General features: G+C 34.2%; 2 protein-coding genes across 3 annotated transcripts; one reads left to right on the top strand and one right to left on the bottom strand.

Annotated features, from left to right (window-relative positions):
• Positions 1 to 5,123: 5,123 nt before the first annotated feature.
• On the top strand, positions 5,124 to 5,998 carry LOC110032191. The gene has a single exon (XM_020735734.1). The coding sequence runs from the start codon at positions 5,300 to 5,302 to the stop codon at positions 5,762 to 5,764; it is 465 nt and encodes a 154-aa protein (XP_020591393.1). The 5' UTR covers positions 5,124 to 5,299; the 3' UTR covers positions 5,765 to 5,998.
• A 691-nt stretch (positions 5,999 to 6,689) lies between these two features.
• On the bottom strand, positions 6,690 to 19,362 carry LOC110032193 (stomatin-like protein 2, mitochondrial). Of its 2 annotated transcripts, none has more exons than XM_020735736.1 (10): positions 19,075 to 19,362; positions 18,744 to 18,990; positions 18,509 to 18,658; positions 10,451 to 10,508; positions 10,276 to 10,368; positions 9,893 to 9,991; positions 8,131 to 8,222; positions 7,677 to 7,736; positions 7,304 to 7,575; positions 6,690 to 6,726 (listed from the first exon to the last, which is right to left on the bottom strand). In XM_020735736.1, the coding sequence occupies exons 1-10, from the start codon at positions 19,242 to 19,244 to the stop codon at positions 6,705 to 6,707; spliced, it is 1,263 nt and encodes a 420-aa protein (XP_020591395.1). In that variant the 5' UTR covers positions 19,245 to 19,362; the 3' UTR covers positions 6,690 to 6,704. The 2 variants fall into 2 exon arrangements, with proteins under 2 accessions (XP_020591395.1, XP_020591396.1); XM_020735737.1 differs by lacking the exon at positions 6,690 to 6,726 and adding an exon at positions 7,025 to 7,221.
• Positions 19,363 to 19,833: the final 471 nt, after the last annotated feature.

Consider the following 19,833-nt stretch of genomic DNA (forward strand, 5'->3'; position numbering starts at 1 on the left):
AATAATTAAGGAGGAAAATATAAGTAATTTTTTCCTCTTTAATCTTATTTAAAAAAGAAAAAAATATTTTTATTTCAAAATTTTAGAAATTAAGGTAGGCAATCAATGGAATTTTTTAGAAGAAACTTGTCATCGACTTGCCTAACAGGAGATCCAGGAACTTATTTCAAATTGTCGCTTTCCATAGGAGAAAGTTGCCCCTTGCTTACCTAGCAGAAGATCCAAGATCTTCTTTCGCTTTGTTATCACACTTTCCAGAGGAAGAAATTTTCCTCAACCTACCTAGCGGAGCCCCATAATCTTCTTTTACGTTGCCGTCATGTTTTACGGAGGAAGAAGAAAGTTATCCCCCACCTACCTAGCAGGAGATCCAGGATCTTCTTTCGTTTTGCTGAGATGTCGACATAAGGGGAACCTTGCCCTATCAAAATCAGAGGTAACACTAGAAGTTTGAGAAGGCAATGCCGACATCATTTGAGGATGAGTTGACTTGTTGTCCTTGTACAATGTGTGTTTGTCTTTTTTCGCATTTTAATCACCTAATGTGACATTTGTATAAGGTGATAATGTAATCGTTTGAGTGCCTTTCTTTCAGAGTTGTGGTTGCCCATCTTGTGGGATGCTTTTGCCCCACTTCCATGACATTGTTGCCAAACTTCTGAGATGATGCCACTCGACTTTTGGGATGTCGCTACCCCACTTCTAGGGTGTTGTTGATGTCTTTAAGCTATTGTTGTTTTCATCTTATGGGCATGCATATAGTGGCATTCAGTTCTTCTGAGGTTCTGTGACTTCTGAAATATGTGGAAGTTTGCAATCAAAGTTAGCATGAGAACTTTGTATAAAATAGAATCACATACCTATTGAGGCTAATGTCTTCTAAGATTTGTGTCTTCTTTGGCTTGTATCTTTTGAGATTTGTGTCTTCTTAGGCTTGTATCTTTTAAGGTTTTCATCTTCTTAAGTTTTTGATGTACATGTGTCTTCTGAGGCCTTTAACCATCCAAGGTCTTTAATGTATGTTTACCTATCAAGATTTGTAGCCATTTGAGGTTTATAGCCTTTAGAGGCTTATAGCCTACTGGTACCTTTGATATACTTGTGTCTTCTGAAGCTTGTAACCTTCTGACATCTTTGATGTATATGTGTCTTCTGAAGATTATAGCCTTCTGAGGTCTTTGAGTGAAAATCATATCAACCACTGGCTCTCGTGGAATCTTTGTAGTGAGAACCTTATCCATTAACTTCTCATTGAGACTTGCACCGTTGGCTCATTTTTTAGGGGTATAGTAGCTTCTCATTGAGACTTGCCTCATGGGCTTGTCTTCTAGGTTACTGTAGTTTCCATTGAGTCTTGTCTCGTAGGCTTGACTTCTTGAGGTATGAAATTTTCCCATTGAGTCTTCCTTCTTGATCTTGACTTCCAAGGGTATGGGTGGAGACCTTGTCTGTCACTACGAATGCTTTACTTTTCCTTAGTTGTTAGTCAAAGTGCATCCGATAGACGACTGTAGCATGTAAGGGAATAAGTTGATAGAAATTCATCAAGGATTTCTAACATATTTGAGGTTGTTAGTCGAAGCTTTTGCTTGACGACTATAGCCTGTGATGAAATGGATCAATGAGAATTACTAAGGATTTTTTACCTATCCATAATTATTAGTTGAATATTCTTCTTAACAACTATAGCCTGTGATGGAAGAGGTCATTTCAAATCCTCTTATGATCGATTAAGCCCATAATGAGGTGTTCAAAAATGTTATGTTTCTTGAGACAGGGATGTAGGTCGCAACGGACCGTAGTTTTTTCTTGGAAACATAGTTACAACCATACCCAAGAACGTTGTTTGGCAACTTGTTAGTCACTGTTTTGACTTTTTTGTCCTACAACGAGGTTTTTTTCCATACGAGCTTATAAAACATCCCATGCATGAAATCTTGAAGAGATAAACTTTCTGATACAGTTGAGGAAGAACTCTAATATCGTGGGGGATGTTGAGGAGGCACTATTTATAAATTTGCCTAACAGTCTGGAAACAATCATCAAAGACTTGAAATCTGAATGGAATGTGGGATGACTTCCCCACCATAGTTATGCCCAGAATGTTGATGTGAACAAATTTTTGAGACTGCGGAGAAGGTTAATCCCCACACTGAAAGAAGTTGTCATAGACTTTGTGATGTGATAACATTCATATGCCATAGGGGTTAGTCGGGAGCTACATGAGCTATAAGCCACTCAAACTATAGTTGGTCATATAAGTCATAGTGGTGTGAACGCGTCCGTAGGATAAAGAGGCTAAGGATTAGGAATTGCACGAGCTATGAGCCACATAAATAGTAGTTGGTGACATAGGCAGTAGTGGTGAGGTACAATGACATCCGTAGGTCAAAGGAGTTGGAGTTGGAAGCTGCACTAGCTGTGAGCCATGTAGGTAATAGTTGGTCAAAATGTCGCAGCGTTGAGTTGAAATAATGTTCATAGGTTGTAAGATTTGAAGTTGGGAGTTGCATGAGCTATGAGCCATGTAGCTTGTAGTTTGTCGTATAGGTCATAGTGATGGGTTGTGATGATGTCTGTAAGCCAGAGGGGCTATAGTCGGGAGTTGTGCGGTTTATGAGCCACGTACTCCGTAGTTGGTCATATCGATCGTAGCGGTGAGTTGCGATAGTGCCCCTAGGCCGCAAGGGCTAGAGTGGGGAGCTGCACGACCTATGAATTATGTAGGCCGTGGTGGTGAATTGCAAAGAGAGGGCTTTAAGAGTCCGGAGAAAGTCATCGTGTTCGGGGTGTATTACTACACTACCTTTAGGAGACGTTGCACCAAATGTGAGGTGCGTTTTCATACCATTACGAGGTATGTTGTTGCATCGTATGTGGGTTGCGTTGTTACATCATCATCGAAGTGTGTCGTTGCACTGTATTTGAGAGGTTCTATTATAATGTGTGTGTGGTGTTATTATACTGTCATCAGGTTGTGTCGTTACACTATATTTAATGTGCATTGTTGTACTATCTTCGGGAGGCATCGTTACATTATATGTGAGGTGCATAATTACATTGTCATCGGGGTTTGCACAAATTTAGACATGATGCGCCACTTTGTAGGTTGATTCATGATCCTGCGACATTGATTGTTGTCATCTCGAAGAGCGGGCGAAAGGTGGTTGGCGAAGGTCAGTGAGTGATGGTCGTCGATGGTTGGTTCTACAAGAGCAAGGGGTTTGTTGAATCGTCGGTGCATGGTTCTAGGCTTCAACTCCCTATTTTCCAAGCTCTGGCCTTCCTCTTGGTCATAGTTTTGATCCTCTTCTCAAAAGGAGGGTAGAACTATATTTAGAGTCCAGATTATAAATAAGGTAATAATTCATATCACTCTATCAAACAACTCGAAGAGAGTCCCTCGATAGGATGGTGTCCCGTGGACCTTTAGGTGTCTTAAAGATATCAGAATTGTGTGACCCTAGGCTCGTTGAATTCGTCTCTTCAAGATGATCGATTTGATTATAAGCATGCTAGATTTGGAATCTCTTTGGCCTTCCAATTTGATGCCTTTGAATTTACTCTGATTAGACCAAATTTGATATCGTTGTGTTCGTTTCATCAAGCTGGTCAATTTGACTAAAAGTTTGCTGAAATCAGAGTTCTTGAGAATTTTAATCAATTTTTTTATGTTTCTTGCTAAGAAATTGTCTCAAAATTCGAGTCAGACAATGGAATTTGTTGATGGCATATTAGTGCTCCTTCTAAAGATTTGTTAGAGAGGTCAATACATTATTTTTTTAAGATTTTGATCAATTTAAACAAATCATACAATACTTCAAATTGCCATTATATCAACCTTTTGATGGTTTGATCATGATTTTATCGTTTTGTTATTTCATAATATTTAATTTATAGATAGCTGAAAAACTTTGAAGATTTACATACCACTCAATCCTTATGAATTTGCATATCTACACCTAAATTTCAATTTCAACATGTCTATACCACCTTATCTATGTAATAAAATGTAAATTTTACTTTTTAAAAGTTAAAATAGTGATATTTTTATATGATATGAAAAATTTGAACGTTATAAATGTTAACAGTAAAGTTTAGGTGTCGAATATTTAAATACATAGGAACTGAGTGATATTTATGTAAATGTCCCAAACAACTTATGATGATAAGCATTTAAATTTATGATTTGGTTTATTTGAAGTGAAAATCATATACATAGAGAGATCACATTGAAATATACATAGAGAAATGATGGCTTTTGTGTGGATAACTAGAAAAGAAAATTCATTAGGCTTAGTTTAATTGAAATACATAGGTCTTCCCATCCCTATAAATCGAGAATATAAAAGAACGATGTAACATATGACACTCAATAGGAAACAACAGAGAAAAATGATTCATGTTGCCGATCCCACTCCCCACTCGGTGGGAAAAAAATATTACATCAGTACTACGCACTTAAAAATACGTGTGTAGCCAATCAAATCACGTCACGACATCTCGCGCGGCAGAGCAAAAAAATGGCGCAGTAACACGAGAAATATTCCCCCGTGTTATTTGTGTTATTGTGCGTTATTCATGTGTTATTGCGTGTTATTAATGTGTTATTAATGTGTTATTTTGTTAGTATAACACCAAGAATATTCTCAGGACACAATAACACATGAATAACACACAATGACACTTGAATAACACGGGAAATATTCCCGGCAGATAAAAAAAAGGCACAATAACACGAGGGAATATTCTCTCTAGTGTTATTCTTGTGTTATTGTGTGTTATTCATGTGTTATTGTGTTATTATAACACCAGGAATATTCCCAGGACACAATAACACATGAATAACACACAATAACACATGAATAACACGGGGGGGAATATTCTCCATATTACTACGCCGTTTTTTTTTCTGTGTCGTGCGGGGTATCGTGGCGTGATTTCATTGGCTACGCACGTTACTCTACGTGTTTAATACTGATGTAATATTTTTACCTCGGTGGGTGGTAGTTTATTGTCGGTGCTGTTGTTATTTCACTTTGACATTATTCAAAGAGTTATCTGTAACACAAACAATACTTTAATTGATTTTCATTCTAAAAAATTCATTTCTACAAAACCAGATGGATTAAGTCGTAAGAAAGCATCAGAATCCAACCCCTACCCTCCACAACCCTCCGAATATATTCTTTCCCTCCCCTTCACCAATCAAGATTCATACTCTGATCACCCATAAATATAAATACCACTACAGATAATCTTCCAAAACATCATACCTCCAGTTCCTGCTCGGCTTTCCATGTCGTCTCCTCCAACCAAAGAACAAAGCCACCAGCAGCTCAACCGTGAGCTACGCGATGCGATCTCCATCCTCACCGGACTTGGAAAGACCAGAAACGGGGATTCCGATGACGCCTTGGGGATCATCACAGTTGCTGGAACAAACAAAGGAGCAGTGATGAAGATGGAAGGTCCTGAAGCCGCCATTGATCAGATCTCCGCCGCCGTGAATCGCAATGGCCGGGAAGGCACGGAGGCTATTGCGAATAGTAACTATCAGAGCATGAACAACTCCATTGTGATCGGTGGCAGCTGTGGTGCAGAGGATCCCGGCGTTCATCTCCTCGTGCAGGATTATGTAGAAGGAGATGAGGGAGATGATGAACATCACGAGGCGAAGAGCGAGGAGAAGAAGAAGAAAAAGAAGAAGAAAGAGACATCAGAAGAAGAGAAGCAGCATGCAGAGGCTAAAAATGAAGAGTAGCGGAGTGGGGAGATGAAAGAGTAATGCATTGCTTGTTCTGTCAAAAGGAAATTTGAATGTTTCATGCGAATTAAAATTGTAATTTTAGTCATGTGGTATATGAATTTATAATTATCTATGGAGTTTAGGAGCACAAGAACAGATCTTTGTTTAGTATGGGAGCATTTGGGATTTCATATCGTTATAATGTTATGGGGGTATAAGCAACTAAAGTCAAGTGAATTTGCAAATAAATGAGTCAGTATCATTAGCTAAGGAGTGCAACTTGAGCAAGCACTACATCTAGTTGTTAACTCATGAGCCAACTCACTTTAAAAAAATATTAATGTAAATAAAATATATTAATATTAAAAAATTTCTATTTAAATTATTAAAAATATTTAGAATTTATTATATTAAATGATTTATTATTATTTTTTCTTTAACTGCTCTTTTTTTTCATCTTATTATAACAATCACTTAAATTAAAATCATTTTCTGTTTAATAACAAATGAGCTGATTTGAACTATATATTTGAACTCAAGCTTGAACTAGAATAATTAATCAAGATCGCCAGAGTTGGCTCGAGCTTGATTTGACCTGTTTACAACCCCTAACACCACCCAATGGAAAACTATATTTAGTCCAAAAGTTCCCAAAGAAATCACTACACTGCTCCAAATTTTAATTAACAAATGTAGGGATGCACAATTTTCATCAAACAAACAAAATTCTGATGCATATCATAACAATAATTTCTATTGACATACTAATAATTGTTATCAACATACCAAGACTTTACAATCCTGATACCGACTCATAATGACAGTAAAAATAAAATTAACTTATCATTAATAAATACATAACCACAACCCTACCATTTCGTCTTGGGATGGAAAAGCTTGAAGTGTAGTTGCCAAAACTGCTTGCATAAAACTTGCGGTTTGGGGTCTGTTTGGGTCAGCTGTAGATTTTTAAAAAGCTGCAGCATAGCAGTTGTGCCATGAAGCTGTTGTCAGAAAGTTCTATTTTTTTGTACAGCTGTGCTGCATGTATTTATGAAAAAAAGACATTTTGCACATGTATTGTTTTGTTGTTTATAAGATAACCGGACAAGATTGAACATCTCATACATTAAAACATAAATTACATTTAAAATCTACAAATACTTGTAAGCTCAAGTATTTCATAAATAACTAACATCTCACTTAACAGGAGTAACACAATAATCAAAAACAAAAATTAAAAATATTAAAACAATAATTAATATTATCACAATATTGAAATTGAAATGCTGACGAACAATTTTATGTGATAATTTTTCTACAAAGAAACTCTCCAAGTCTTATCACCATGGAGAAAAAAATTTATAATTCTCATCCCTTCTTACTTTAGGAAAAAAGAAATATGGGGGAATTCAACTTCTGTATTTGGAGTTCGAAAGTCAAAGGAGCCAAAAAAGTTTTAAGACCAGTGGCTGCAGATTCAAAAACAAAACCAATTGCAAAAATTTAATTATTTGTTTTCATCAATTAACTTCAACATAAATGCAGGCTTACTCCTCTTTAAGAGGTTTTGCAAGAGAAAATCCCCTTTCACTGGTATCTGCAGTGGGAGTTGAAGCTCTGGGGATGGATGAAGTCCAAGGAGTTGTGTGGGTGGCTTCTGTACCTTCCAGATCTTGGTCCTTGCTTTCCCCAACGCTTCCATCTTGCACAAATGGAATCCGACCGTTAGGGCTGCCAACCTGAAGGCCTTTGTATATGGAGAGAGCTTGAGCAATCATAGAAGTAGGATTGCCAGCTGCGGTAGGTAGCAGCATGGTTGTTCCCTGCGATAAAATAAAAAATGAGGGCAAAGCATAAGATACATGGCAGAAGTGGGCGTTCACGGTGGAAGAAAGTGAGGGGCATGTTTTGTTTTAGTCTTCACCTCCTTCGCTATTGAGGAGAATGCTGAGATGTATTGTTCGGCAACTCTTAGGCTTGCAGCCTGCGGAAGGACAATCCGGCTTTGCGGTTCAGAAAAAAGTTTGGATCAAAATATTCTGATGAGGACTGTCTTAAGAAATTGGTAGATGGCACTCAATTTTATTTAAACGGCATGGAAATATGTGAATTAGATTTGCAGATAGATTAAAAAATAATGAAGAAATTTGCTATGATTTCTGACAAAAGAGCAAAACAATATGACAAATCTGATCAGCAGAACAAATGTCATTAAAAAAAAAAAAATGCTGTGTCGAGATTTTAAGAACATTCTGAAGAAAATTGGGGCAGAATATCCGGACCCAATTTTTTTCTATTAAGGAAACGTTATAATGGAAATCAAGTTAAGATCAGGAAAGAGGCAAAACACAGACAACCGTACTGACGAACAATCATACCTCAAATCCTCCATCTGCTTTAATTGCCCCAGACAATAACTTGAGTCCTTCAGCAGTTGCTCGAGATTTAGCAAGTATAGCTTCAGCTTCACCTGAATTATTTCCGTGATTAATGAGTAAGCATATGATAGCGCGCAATATATTAGTTTTTCATTTTAAGTCACTTAAACGCGGACTTTTCCACCAGACACATATTTAATTTAACTTAAAAGAACTAGTTCTTCCAATCTAAAGTGAAATATATCATGCAAAATATGGCACGACACTCCAAAACTCTAAATTGCTGGTGTACCAAGAAATTCCCAAAACATTGCAAAAACAGTAAGGACATGGCAAAAATCAGGTTAAAACATCCTTCAAATTCAATTGGCCCAAGTTATACTGGTACTACGGTTGGTAACACTACCACAAATCTAAATCTTTTACAATTAATAAAAGGGAAATTATATCCATACCACATAAGAATTATTCATATACACACTCAAATTTTAATATTTACTTGGGTAAAACCCATACTTAAGATTACATGAAAAATATCACTAATATTAACTTTTCTAAAATGAAATACACATTTCTATACACATATTTTGACGTGATTGAGATGCTAGCTATTAAGTAATCATCAATGTGAGGTGTTAATATGTAAATACATAAAAATTGTGCGGTATCAGCATATACATATATATGTATATGTATACATATAAATATATGCCTATGTATACATATATGCCTACGTATACATATACATATATGCCTATGTATACATATGCGTTAGGTTTACAGAAATATATATTGAAAAATATATATTAAAAAAAGTATACATAAGTATAATATATATTTCAAGTTACATGGAATCAATAGGTTCACAGAAATATTATTAAGAAAAACGGGCTACAAATAAAAATGTCATTTGGGTAACAGTAGATCCCACATTAAAAAAATAAGTTCGCGATTTTTTGTCAGTGAAATTTAAGTAACTTCATGAACTAACTCCTGCATGCCAACTATCAAGTTAGCATACATCCCAATCAACATCATGATAAAAATCAAGCAAAATATGCTAACCAGGCCTCTATAAGCTTTTAAATGGATCAGCTAATTAGTTGTTAAAATTTTAAGAGCCATAAATAGCAAAAAAAGTTTGTCATTAGATTCAGAATCTCTTGCATCAACCTGCAAATGCTTACAAGTGCAAGAACAGTTTGAAAAGATAGATTTCAGGCAATGCCAACTATTTCAGACTTCTAAAGGCCTTATTTGAATTAACAATAGACTCGTAGCAATAGACTATAAATCGGGGTGGCGTATGCATATATGACATCGGTCTTAACAGCAGGTTCCTCTCATATTTGTGGCCCCCATGATGTAGCACCTGAGTTTAATTAACGTTAGTACTATATAACAATTAAACTCATGGTACAGACCACGTTAATGCCTTCCTTCCATAAGAGCAGAGCAAATTCTATTAAGCACCAGCTGAATCCATCTATAAAAAAATTGAATCAGATAACTTTCAGCAGCTAATCTGACACCTAAATCAAAACAAATATTTAGCTAATTTGGTTGCCTACATGTTCCATAGGCAAACCGAGTGGATTGGATATTTTAACCTCAAAAGCTAACCAAAAGGAAGCATGAATTTAATTGAGAGCTAGAACAATAAAAAATAAGAAATAATACTACAGATATATATATTTTTTTCCTTTTTTTTTTTGGGGAAAATTCTGCAGACTAGCAAAATTAAATAAGAGGAAAAGCATACCTTTAGCCCTATTCACCTGATCCATCATAGCAGCTTCGGACTCCAAGATCACAGAACTTTTTCTCCCATCAGCAATATTTATATTTGATTGTCTCTCTCCTGTTGCATTAAAAGGCGCATAAAGGCACTATATTTTATTATCCCCAAGATAGAACAAGGAACATTTGTGCAAAATCTGACAAGTGGCGTGAAACCATTAAAAAATTAATAAAATACTATACAGATAGACAATAGGCGTCTTTCCAACATTCCTTATCAAACACCTTTTGTAGCATTCTCCAAGTTAGCATTCATCAGCAAGCTTTTCAATATGACAATTAAATAACTAAAATACTAGAAATTAGTGAATTCAAAGATGAACCTTTTAATTTAACAAGTTTCACCTTCAGACTCCAGTACTTGAGCACGCTTTCTTCGCTCTGCCTCAGCTTGCATCTCCATAGCCGCTTTCACTCCAGCAGGTGGAGATATATCCCCTGATCAAACGTACTAAGACATATCAAACTAGCAACAGGAGCACTTGATGCTGCACATTTAAATAAAAATGGATAGGCTTACTTATTTCATAACGTAAGCACTTCAAGCCCCAATCAGTAGCTGCCTCATTAATTGCCCTCTGTTGGATAAATAATATAACTCAGATAGATAAATCAAAAAGCTATCATTCAAGAGTAACAAGTATCTTTAAATTAGCTTTAAGAACCAGTTGGTTCAAGACAAATATAACATTAAGCAATCTAAAACAACAACCAAAGTAATCTCTAGCTCAAAAGATCATCCACTAGAAAAGTTTCTGAACAATCTAACAAAAGGTTCTTTACAATATAATTAAAATGATCGTTACAAACAACAAAAACCTAATGAAGTGCTAAAGAAATATTATACTTTTGACAGATAAGTCATTTATTCATACAATAATGAATTCATCAGTTAAAAGCAAAATAGAACATTATCATTTTTATTTACTAAAGAACTAATGAAGAAAAACAGGCTGAAGACTTCCAAACATATAAACAAGCAGACAGGTACAGGACTGAGGATAAGCAACAGCAGCCATGGATGCAAACCTCAATGTTTTTGGTTGATAAAAACAAAAAAAAACAAAATGCAGGAGAAAGAAGAACAACATGAAATATGCTTTTAAATTGACTTCATTTGCCTTTGCTTTGCTTTTTTTATGTTGAAGTTTTTTATTTAATGAAAATTCGCATTTACATGGCCTAACATCATACCCTATAATGCAAGTTAGATAGGCACTCAGATCCATATTCATCACATGTATTAGGGGATTTCTACTTCGGTCTTCTATTCATATGGAATCCTTAAGTTAAAAACCTCCACTTTTGAAGGACACTTTTTCTACTTCTGGTGGGTAATGTTTCTGCTATTTGTGGCATATATGATCTTATATCTCGTGTTACATGTTAACTCCTTTACCAATATTTTATTACTGCCATTTGCAGCTGTTATCGAGTTCCAGCAGGATTTCATTCTACATAATCAAAATTTCTTTTGTTTATATGGCAAGAATAATATGCAATTCTTTTGGTTCAGCGTCGGGTAGAAAGCAAAATTCTAAGGTCCTGCAATTCTAAAGAAGGGCCAAGGGAATGCACTAGAAATATATCAATTATTGCTTGAATAAAAAATTTAGTTGGATGTTCTATTCCTTCTATTTTTTAAATCTGATTACACATAAGCGTCTGAGGAATGTACAAAACATATCAAGTAGTACTTGAATAAAAATTTGAGTTGAATGCACCATTCCTCTTTTGAAAATTTAATTCATTGATCAAATGAGATATTTGAATAATTCCAAGGAAGATATCTCCTTGTACAAGAGAAAGAAATACTTTATAGTTAATTCTTTCCATTGTTTTGCTTTCTTCTTCTATATTTTGGTATTAATTTGAAAGAGTGAACGAGTTTGGTCAAATTTGAAACAATTTGAAACAACATTATTTCTATCAACATTTTACATGGCCTTCTTGATTATGAATTTCTAGTCATTATTTCTAGTAGAAAACAAATGAAATTTTTTTCAAGCTGCTTTCCAACATATAGTCTTGTTTTCATCTGATGATCGAATAGAAAATATTACTTTAATATTGTTCTATAAATTTAAAAAGTTTTTAGCATTATTGTTATACATATCACATTAAATTTGTATCAAAAACTCCATAACTTAGTGCGTCCTATATCAAAGCTACCCTTGCTTGAGCCAACTACCAAGTTAAAGGCATGAATCCTTTCTTCATCATTCGCTCTTGCATTTCATATTTGGTGTTAATTATAATTTAGTATATCTATAAATACAACTTTCCATATTAGTTACTCCATCCCCCAACTTCTAGCCTTTTCACATAAATTCTTATCTATAATACAATATTAATTTCATGGTATAAGATAAAACGTTGGAGAAAATTTTGTAATCTAAAGCCAACCCTTAACCTTTTTTGTTTAAGCTTCGAAAAAGTGGTGATGGATACACAAAAAAATCTTATTCTTGGTTTTTTTAATAATAAAATCCAAAAATGATGAATGTTGAAATTTCAATCAAATTGACATAAGCCTTCAAGGAAATTTTTAAGCCTATTAAGATGACTTGCTTTTATTTTTTAAATACAAATTGAGAGGTAATAGAATATATGTTTGAAAAATTATTTTTTCACTCTTAAATGCATGCATATACATGCACATACACACAACACACAATACAATACACCCACATATACAGACATTTACACACACAAATTCGAAGACACATTAAGTTGATCCAAATAAGAAATAATATAATTTTAAGATGTATTTATTTTTGATTGATTTATTAAAAAATTATATATTACACTCACACAGTTATATATTTAATACTGGTTATAAATTATTAAATAAAATTTATAAAACCCACTAAACTTTAGCAACAAGACAAAAATCAAAATCTAATATGTATTATTATCTATGAGCCTTAGCTTAGGTTAATTTTATATTACTGAACGATGGTGCCATTATTATTATAATTATTTGAAAACAACAAATGCATAACAAAAAGAAACTTATTTTTGTTTCAAATAATAACACACAAAAATAAATTAAAAAAACAATAGCAAACAGGCCCTTCATGATTCATGTTCAGAAATTATCTAATTGATAGCCACCACTTTAAAGCAATACAAATCTCTATTGATATAGTTTAGCAATTGGGAATGAACGCGATACTAGGGCCCTTTTTTAAACCTAAAAATTAAAACAATAAAATAAAATAATACACATACAATCTACTACACCTGATAAAAGACAATAAAAAAAAACATATAATGATTTTTTACAACCATTCCAACATTAATTCATAGAAGTTTTAAAAGCCAGAACTCAGGCTTGCTCAGAAGAGGAGTTTAAATGATAAGAACACAATGTCAAACCTCGAAATTGCTTATCATGGTTGAACACAAAATTGCTCCCTAAACCAGAAAAATGTCAAAAGACACTTAAATATTTCCATTCCAAACATTAAACTAGCTAACAAGATAAGTAACAAAAATATAATTATGAAGTAAAACTGCAAAAGTACATAACACTTTTCCAAGTTCATATGCCAAGATCAGAAACTTCAAAATTATTAGAAAGCATCACAGAAAACGAATCTACTTCAAAAAAAGAAAGGATAAAAATAATCATCATCATTAAACAACAACGAGAGTGAAACTAAGTCACAACTTTAAGCTTTATATATAAAAATAATGGTCATCATTTCAGCGATGAAATTTTGCTAAAACTTTGATATAGATTTTAACATGCTCATGTTTTTTATGAGGCTGCATCAAGAAAGTTTTGAAGAGAATAAAGAGAAGAGCATAAGCTCGAGAGGGAAAAGAGGAGAGTGAAGTAGGCAATAAGACAGAATGGAAAGAGCTAAAAGATAGGGATGGTGGGGAGAAATGAATATTAATGAGAGGATGAGATAGAGGATGAAGGGAGAGAAGTTCAGTGCGTTGAAAGATGGAGGAAAAAAAAATAAGAGATGAAGAGATAAAGAGAGAGAGAGAGTAAATATCACAGTGGGGAAAAATATCCAATAATTCTTCTTCTTCAATCATAATTATCCAATAATTCTTCTTCAATCATAATCCATAGGGTTCTACTTATACAAAAAAAGACAGCTAAAGATGATAACAAAACAAATGAATAAAACAAATAAAAGCTTATCTATAAATAGAATATCTACAGAAATCTAAAAGAAATTCATAAGCTTCCTGAAGCACAAATTACTAATAATGCACAAAAGCAAATAATTAATCAAATCATTGGAACCAAAAAATATGTTTTGATAGGACAATTGCTATCAATTGTATTTAAGGTATGAAAAACTCTCTTGGCATGCCAGAAGAATGTGATGCTACTATTTATGTGTGTCAGTGACAAAACATTTGACGGTGAATGCCCTCACGAATGAATAACTTAAGAATCTTCACCTGAAAAACCCAATGTAATCTCATCTCAAAAAATATGTTCAATATCCACAACTAGTGCTAAAACTGGTAGAAAAGCTAGAGCTAGGGGAAAACTAGAACTGGTGCCATTGGAATACTAAATGCAGAAACTCCACATATAAAGATAAATGGGGAAACTTTAGTGGCATAAGAACCACTTTCTAGGAAATTAAATTCTCAACACTGAAAGTCAAACAAATATTCATGTTGTCATTCAAATCAATAGTAATCTACATTTGATTTGAACTTCTTAAGTTATTTTTTGTATGGGCTTGAGGCTCGGACATAAATTTTCTTAAAAATATTACATGGAAAACATTCAGGAAAAATAACAAGATAGATGTACTTACATTCATTGTATTCTAGGAGTTGCTATTGAGCATCTGATACAGTTTTACATCTTTCCATTTAGCAAAGCAACTAGTGTTTTGACATTTAAGTTTAGTTTTTACATAAGTTTAGCAAACATAAACTAAGACATGCAAGTGCTTGGTAGGGTGTTGATATGAGTATGTGACTAGTGCACCACTTTAAATAGGAATTAACTAGTACATGTACTAAATAAGTAAATTCACTCGTATGTCGAAGTATATCCCATTTTTCCAATTTGTTACAAATACCTCAATAGATATCTCGAAGTTATGTTAAGTTTAACTTGTTCAACTATTTGTGGCTGAAAAGCACCATGTAAACTTCAATCGAGTTTCAAAAGATTTTCATGAGGTCTGCTAAAAGTAACTAACAAACCCTATGTCCTTATCAGATATAATTGAAGTGGGAAAACCATACAAACAAACTATGTTCTTACAGAATATCTTGGAGGAGTAAGAAGCATCAATAATCTTAAAGCAGACGATGTATATGCTATTTTGAAAAACCTACTATCACTAATAAACCAACAAAATGACAAAATTACCAATAAATGCTCTAAAATTTTTGTTCATAATCCTTCTAAAAATACTAGATTTCTTGATTGAATTCGGTTTGTTAATGGATATTGAGGGAGAAATTATGAAAACTTAGGATGATTGTGGATTATGGTATTCATTTTCATTAAAAAAAAAGTAGACAGTTGCAATATAATCAAAAATAGTAGAATCAAAAAGGAAATATAGTTGGCAATCACAACAAGAAACTAACTATAGCATATATGGTAACATACAATGCATAAATTCATGCAAGCAGAGAGCGCTAAGGGATCCAATAAGAAATGAATTACAAAAAACATATAGTCCCCCTAGCACTTTTACTGAAGATTTTTGGATTGAAAGAAGAAAAATCTTTGCCACTGGGCCCATTACAATAATAGTAATACTATATAACTCTATCAATAAATTGCTTTTGTGATAAACATTTTGACATTGTTGCTTTATTCATGCAAGCAAAAATTTCTTTTCAACTATTTGGACACTTAAATACAGGGCACAATTATCTTACAAGAAACAAAAATCCATTTCATTTTCATAATGCCTCATCTAACTTGTTTATCACAATAAAGACATTTAAAAAAAATGCATGTCCTTCCACTCCTAAAAATTTACCTCCGTGTTGAATTTTTAGGAGTGGATTTTTTATGTACCTCCGTGTTGAATTTTTTTATTATTGCCCACATTTCCCTTTTAAATATCTTCTTAAAACTTCTCATCATTTTGAAATACCCTAAACTACAAAATACATTCAAAACAGAGAATACATACTAGAGTAGATAAAAGAAAATTAGACCATTAATTACAGAAATAAGAGGAGAAAAAAAATCAGGATAAGGACTATGGTTTAGGATTGGTCATAGCACACCAAAGACTGCAACGAGGGTAGCAGCAATAAAGCAACCACAGTAGCAGCACAACCTCTCTGAACAGGATTTCCTATGGTATGCAGCATGTGGCTCCAACATAACAGGTAGTGTGTAAATTGAGGTTTATGGTTTTAAATATTTTGCTTTAATAAAGTAAGTTAAACCTAATGAAAATTGGGTTTTGTGCTCATAAATTAAAAAATCCCAACACCAATAATTGAGAAAATTGAGGCTTACCCCTCATCACAAATGTCTTAATAGCATACCTCACACACAATTGAGCCATAAAAATTAATCTTTCAACATGAAATGTATGCCTCAAGGCTTTTTTTCACACCATAGTCAGAGACATACCATGAATTGCGCAATTTTAAACAATGGTGCATTGAGTTTAAACCCAGTGACTAGTTCAAGCTGCATTTCAAACTAGAAGTGCTTCCATCTAGTACCTTTAAAAAATTGAATGCAAGCAGGGATGAGACATTAAAAATTGTGCAATAAATTGGACCTAATGCCTAAAAATAAAAAATCTAGGAAATTCTTATATAAATCCATTTTTAATTTTTAAAATTTGACTTTATTTTATGAGTATCTGGTCAATTCATTATATTTAATCACTTTCCATCTTTTCCTTGTAAAGCCTATTCAATCCTCTGTCAGATGCTTCTATGCAGCTTAATCCTCAAACTATTCAAGATGATGAGATTGCATCCATTGTTAAGATAAATGTGATGATTCATGAATTACTCTACAACTGGCTTAGAATTCATGCCAAATTTGCTTGAAGAGTAAGAAATGCTAAATTTTTCAAAGCCAATGACTAATATGATGAAAATCTTAGATGATTTATTTTCATCCGAGGCATTGAATCAAGCATTAAATTTTGTGACGTTTAGGCATTTTCTTTTCAGTGGTTAGTTCCCTTTGATTAAAAGGTTCAATTCATTTGTATTTACTTTAAAGCATGTGATTTGATGATGGTCAAGAAGGGTTGTAAAGGTCAATAAAGGTATTTCCGAGCTTTAAGTTAATTTATATGATTGGCAAAATTTCAATTTTGATTTGGTTTAGATTAATTCACACATAATGTTAAGCATACACTTGACAGATGGTGGGCTTAGTCTTAGAAGTTTGATTCATCATAGTTAGGATTTTTTCAAATCGGTTAAATTGATGAAATGCCCTTTGGCATTTAGTTATGTGGTAGAATTGGGAATTAATAAAAAATAAGGCGTTTAAAAAGAGGTTTGAATGGTTGGGTGAGCGACCTAACATTTCGCATGCAAGATTAATGCTTTCTGGGAGTGGAATATACATTTTTCAAGCTTGGCAGTATCCAGTTTCCTGTGCATGTATGTGAGACTGGATGTTTGGTCAGAGTTGTGTATGCCAGCTCGGCGAAGGATTGCTTTTGATTGTATTTGGAAAATTTTCAATTTAATTGTAACTAATCTAAACTTAAATTGAGAATGAACCTGCACCAATCTTATCTATTAATCCAAGCTATGAAAAGCTTACCAAGAGGGTCCGAGGCTGGATGTTTGGTGAGACTTGTGCATAAAATCAATAACTTTTATCTTAAATAAAATTTTGCTTCCCTTTTACATCTTGTTTGTGGAAGTTAAACATGTGATTCCTTCAAGAACAGTACAAGTACGACTATCTAATTTTGGAGAAGTCATTTCCATGTACCAAAATGAGGCCTAATTTTCCTCTACCATGGTAATTTCATTCATTATCTGATTCTTCAACCTAATTTATTATCACTTTATTAATTTGATTTTTAGTCAAAACTGTTACATCAAAAATTTGATTTTAGTTGCATTAGAAAACCCTAAAATTCAGTCATCCAAAATCATCACATATAAATCTCAAAGGTGAAGACCTTCAGCTACCAGTGTTAAGCAATTGAACCTTGAATGAGAATCTTCCTAGCTAAGAGTTGCTGGGGTACTCTCTCATTATTTATTTCAAAACATCTAAAGCCCTAAATTCTCTGCAAAAACACAAGACAACATTATTTAGTTTTCAAAGAAGCTTTAATTAAAGTCACAATATTGATGCAAATAAAATAAAATAAAAATAATAAAAGTTCACCAAGCTATAACAACTTAGTAACTTTATCTATTATTGTTAAATATGCAAATAAATTTTAAATAGAAACAGAAACTTCATACGAATTCATCTTTTATATCATCTGAAAATTTACTAAGATCTACTAGTAACCATAATTTCCATCAAGCTAACTCAAAGTTACAATGTTACTAGCAACTCAAGTAACATATAATTAAATGCAGGTCACCATAATAAGATATCAAAACTTCAAAAACATACCACAATGTTTTCATTAAGAGCGTCCCTCTCTTCAAATGTCTTATCAAGAGTAATCTTCCCAAGTTCACTCCTCATAGTTGTTTGGGCGAGCTGGATCACCGCAAAGATCGGGTTCTCCACTCCATAGGAAGCAAGTAACGGGTCAACAATCTTCAATAAATTATAATCACTGCTGGGATCAGCAAACAACATACAAATCACTCAAAAATCGTATCGCTAAAATTAGAGCCCATACCTTCACGTACAAAACTCCATCAATGAGTATGCTAACATTATCCTTGGTGATGGCAGACTGATCCGGGATCGGAATCGCCTCCTCCTTGAGGGAGTGAACATAAGCGATTCTATCGACGAAGGGAACAAGTAAATGGATCCCAGAGGATAGGGTTTTAAGATACTTCCCGAAGCGTTCCACCACGTATGCCTTCTTCTCGGGGACAATGCGGAGGCCCCAGTTTGTCGGCGGCACTGCCTGCTCATAGCTGCGGCGATTCAGACAGATGGTTTGATGAGAAATGGAGAGGATGGGAGAACGGGGAACAGAGGAGCTTGAAAGGGCAGCTTACCGGGATGCAGAGAAATCATCGCGGGAGCGGCCGGAGCGGAAGTGGCGGAGTAAGAGGAGAGGTGATGGATTTGGGTTGATGGGGTTTTGGCGGCGGAGGGATGCGGCGGAATGGTGCGCGAGGTAGGAGGCGATGGCTACACCGCAAGGTCTTGCTCTCGATAGAGCCATTTTTTGTTTCCTGACAGAGAGACTGGGTTCTTGAAGAAAAAGCCACACAAAAACTTGACCGGGAGCGGAGGCCTAACGAGGTGTTCGTACTCAAGGGAGTACTGGCGCTGTATACGCTCTATACTTCCTCCAATCGGACTCTAATCATGACTGACCTATAAATTACTTACATGTAACCTGTAATGTATATGAAAATAGAAGTGCGGAACTTATTAGAAGATATAAGTAAATTACAGGCTTACAGTTGGGTTACAGAAAGGGGAGTTGGGTTACAGAAAGCGGATATAACCTCCAATACCCTCTAAATAACATCCCTAACCTATGCAGCGCTACATACGTCTTACGTATGCAAATTTTTCCTGACTCGATGGGCAAACTTCTTAGATCAAACTGTATGAATCATACCATGGAACTGTGCACATTCTGTCTTTTATGATTTTTTTATTTTTAATATTATTTTCAATAAATATACAAATTAATTTATACTTCGTAAGTAAGAATTTATAGCTCTGGGGATTTGAGCTCCCCCATAGGATTTATGGGCTTTTATTTTCTATCTTTCTATTGGGAAAATTCAACCCTCTTTCCC

The sequence above is a fragment of the Phalaenopsis equestris genome, unplaced genomic scaffold (genome assembly GCF_001263595.1).
Source record: "Phalaenopsis equestris unplaced genomic scaffold, ASM126359v1 Scaffold000884, whole genome shotgun sequence".
Lineage (NCBI taxonomy): Eukaryota > Viridiplantae > Streptophyta > Magnoliopsida > Asparagales > Orchidaceae > Phalaenopsis > Phalaenopsis equestris.

Coding starts and splice junctions, on each gene's coding strand:
- LOC110032193 (XM_020735736.1), bottom strand. CDS start 19,244: ATGGCTCTATCGAGAGCAAGACCTTGCGGTGTAGCCATCGCCTCCTAC. Junction 18,991..19,074: donor GATGATTTCTCTGCATCCCG/GTAAGCTGCCCT, acceptor GAATCGCCGCAG/CTATGAGCAGGCAGTGCCGC. Junction 18,659..18,743: donor ATGGAGTTTTGTACGTGAAG/GTATGGGCTCTA, acceptor AATTTATTGAAG/ATTGTTGACCCGTTACTTGC.
- LOC110032191 (XM_020735734.1), top strand. CDS start 5,300: ATGTCGTCTCCTCCAACCAAAGAACAAAGCCACCAGCAGCTCAACCGT.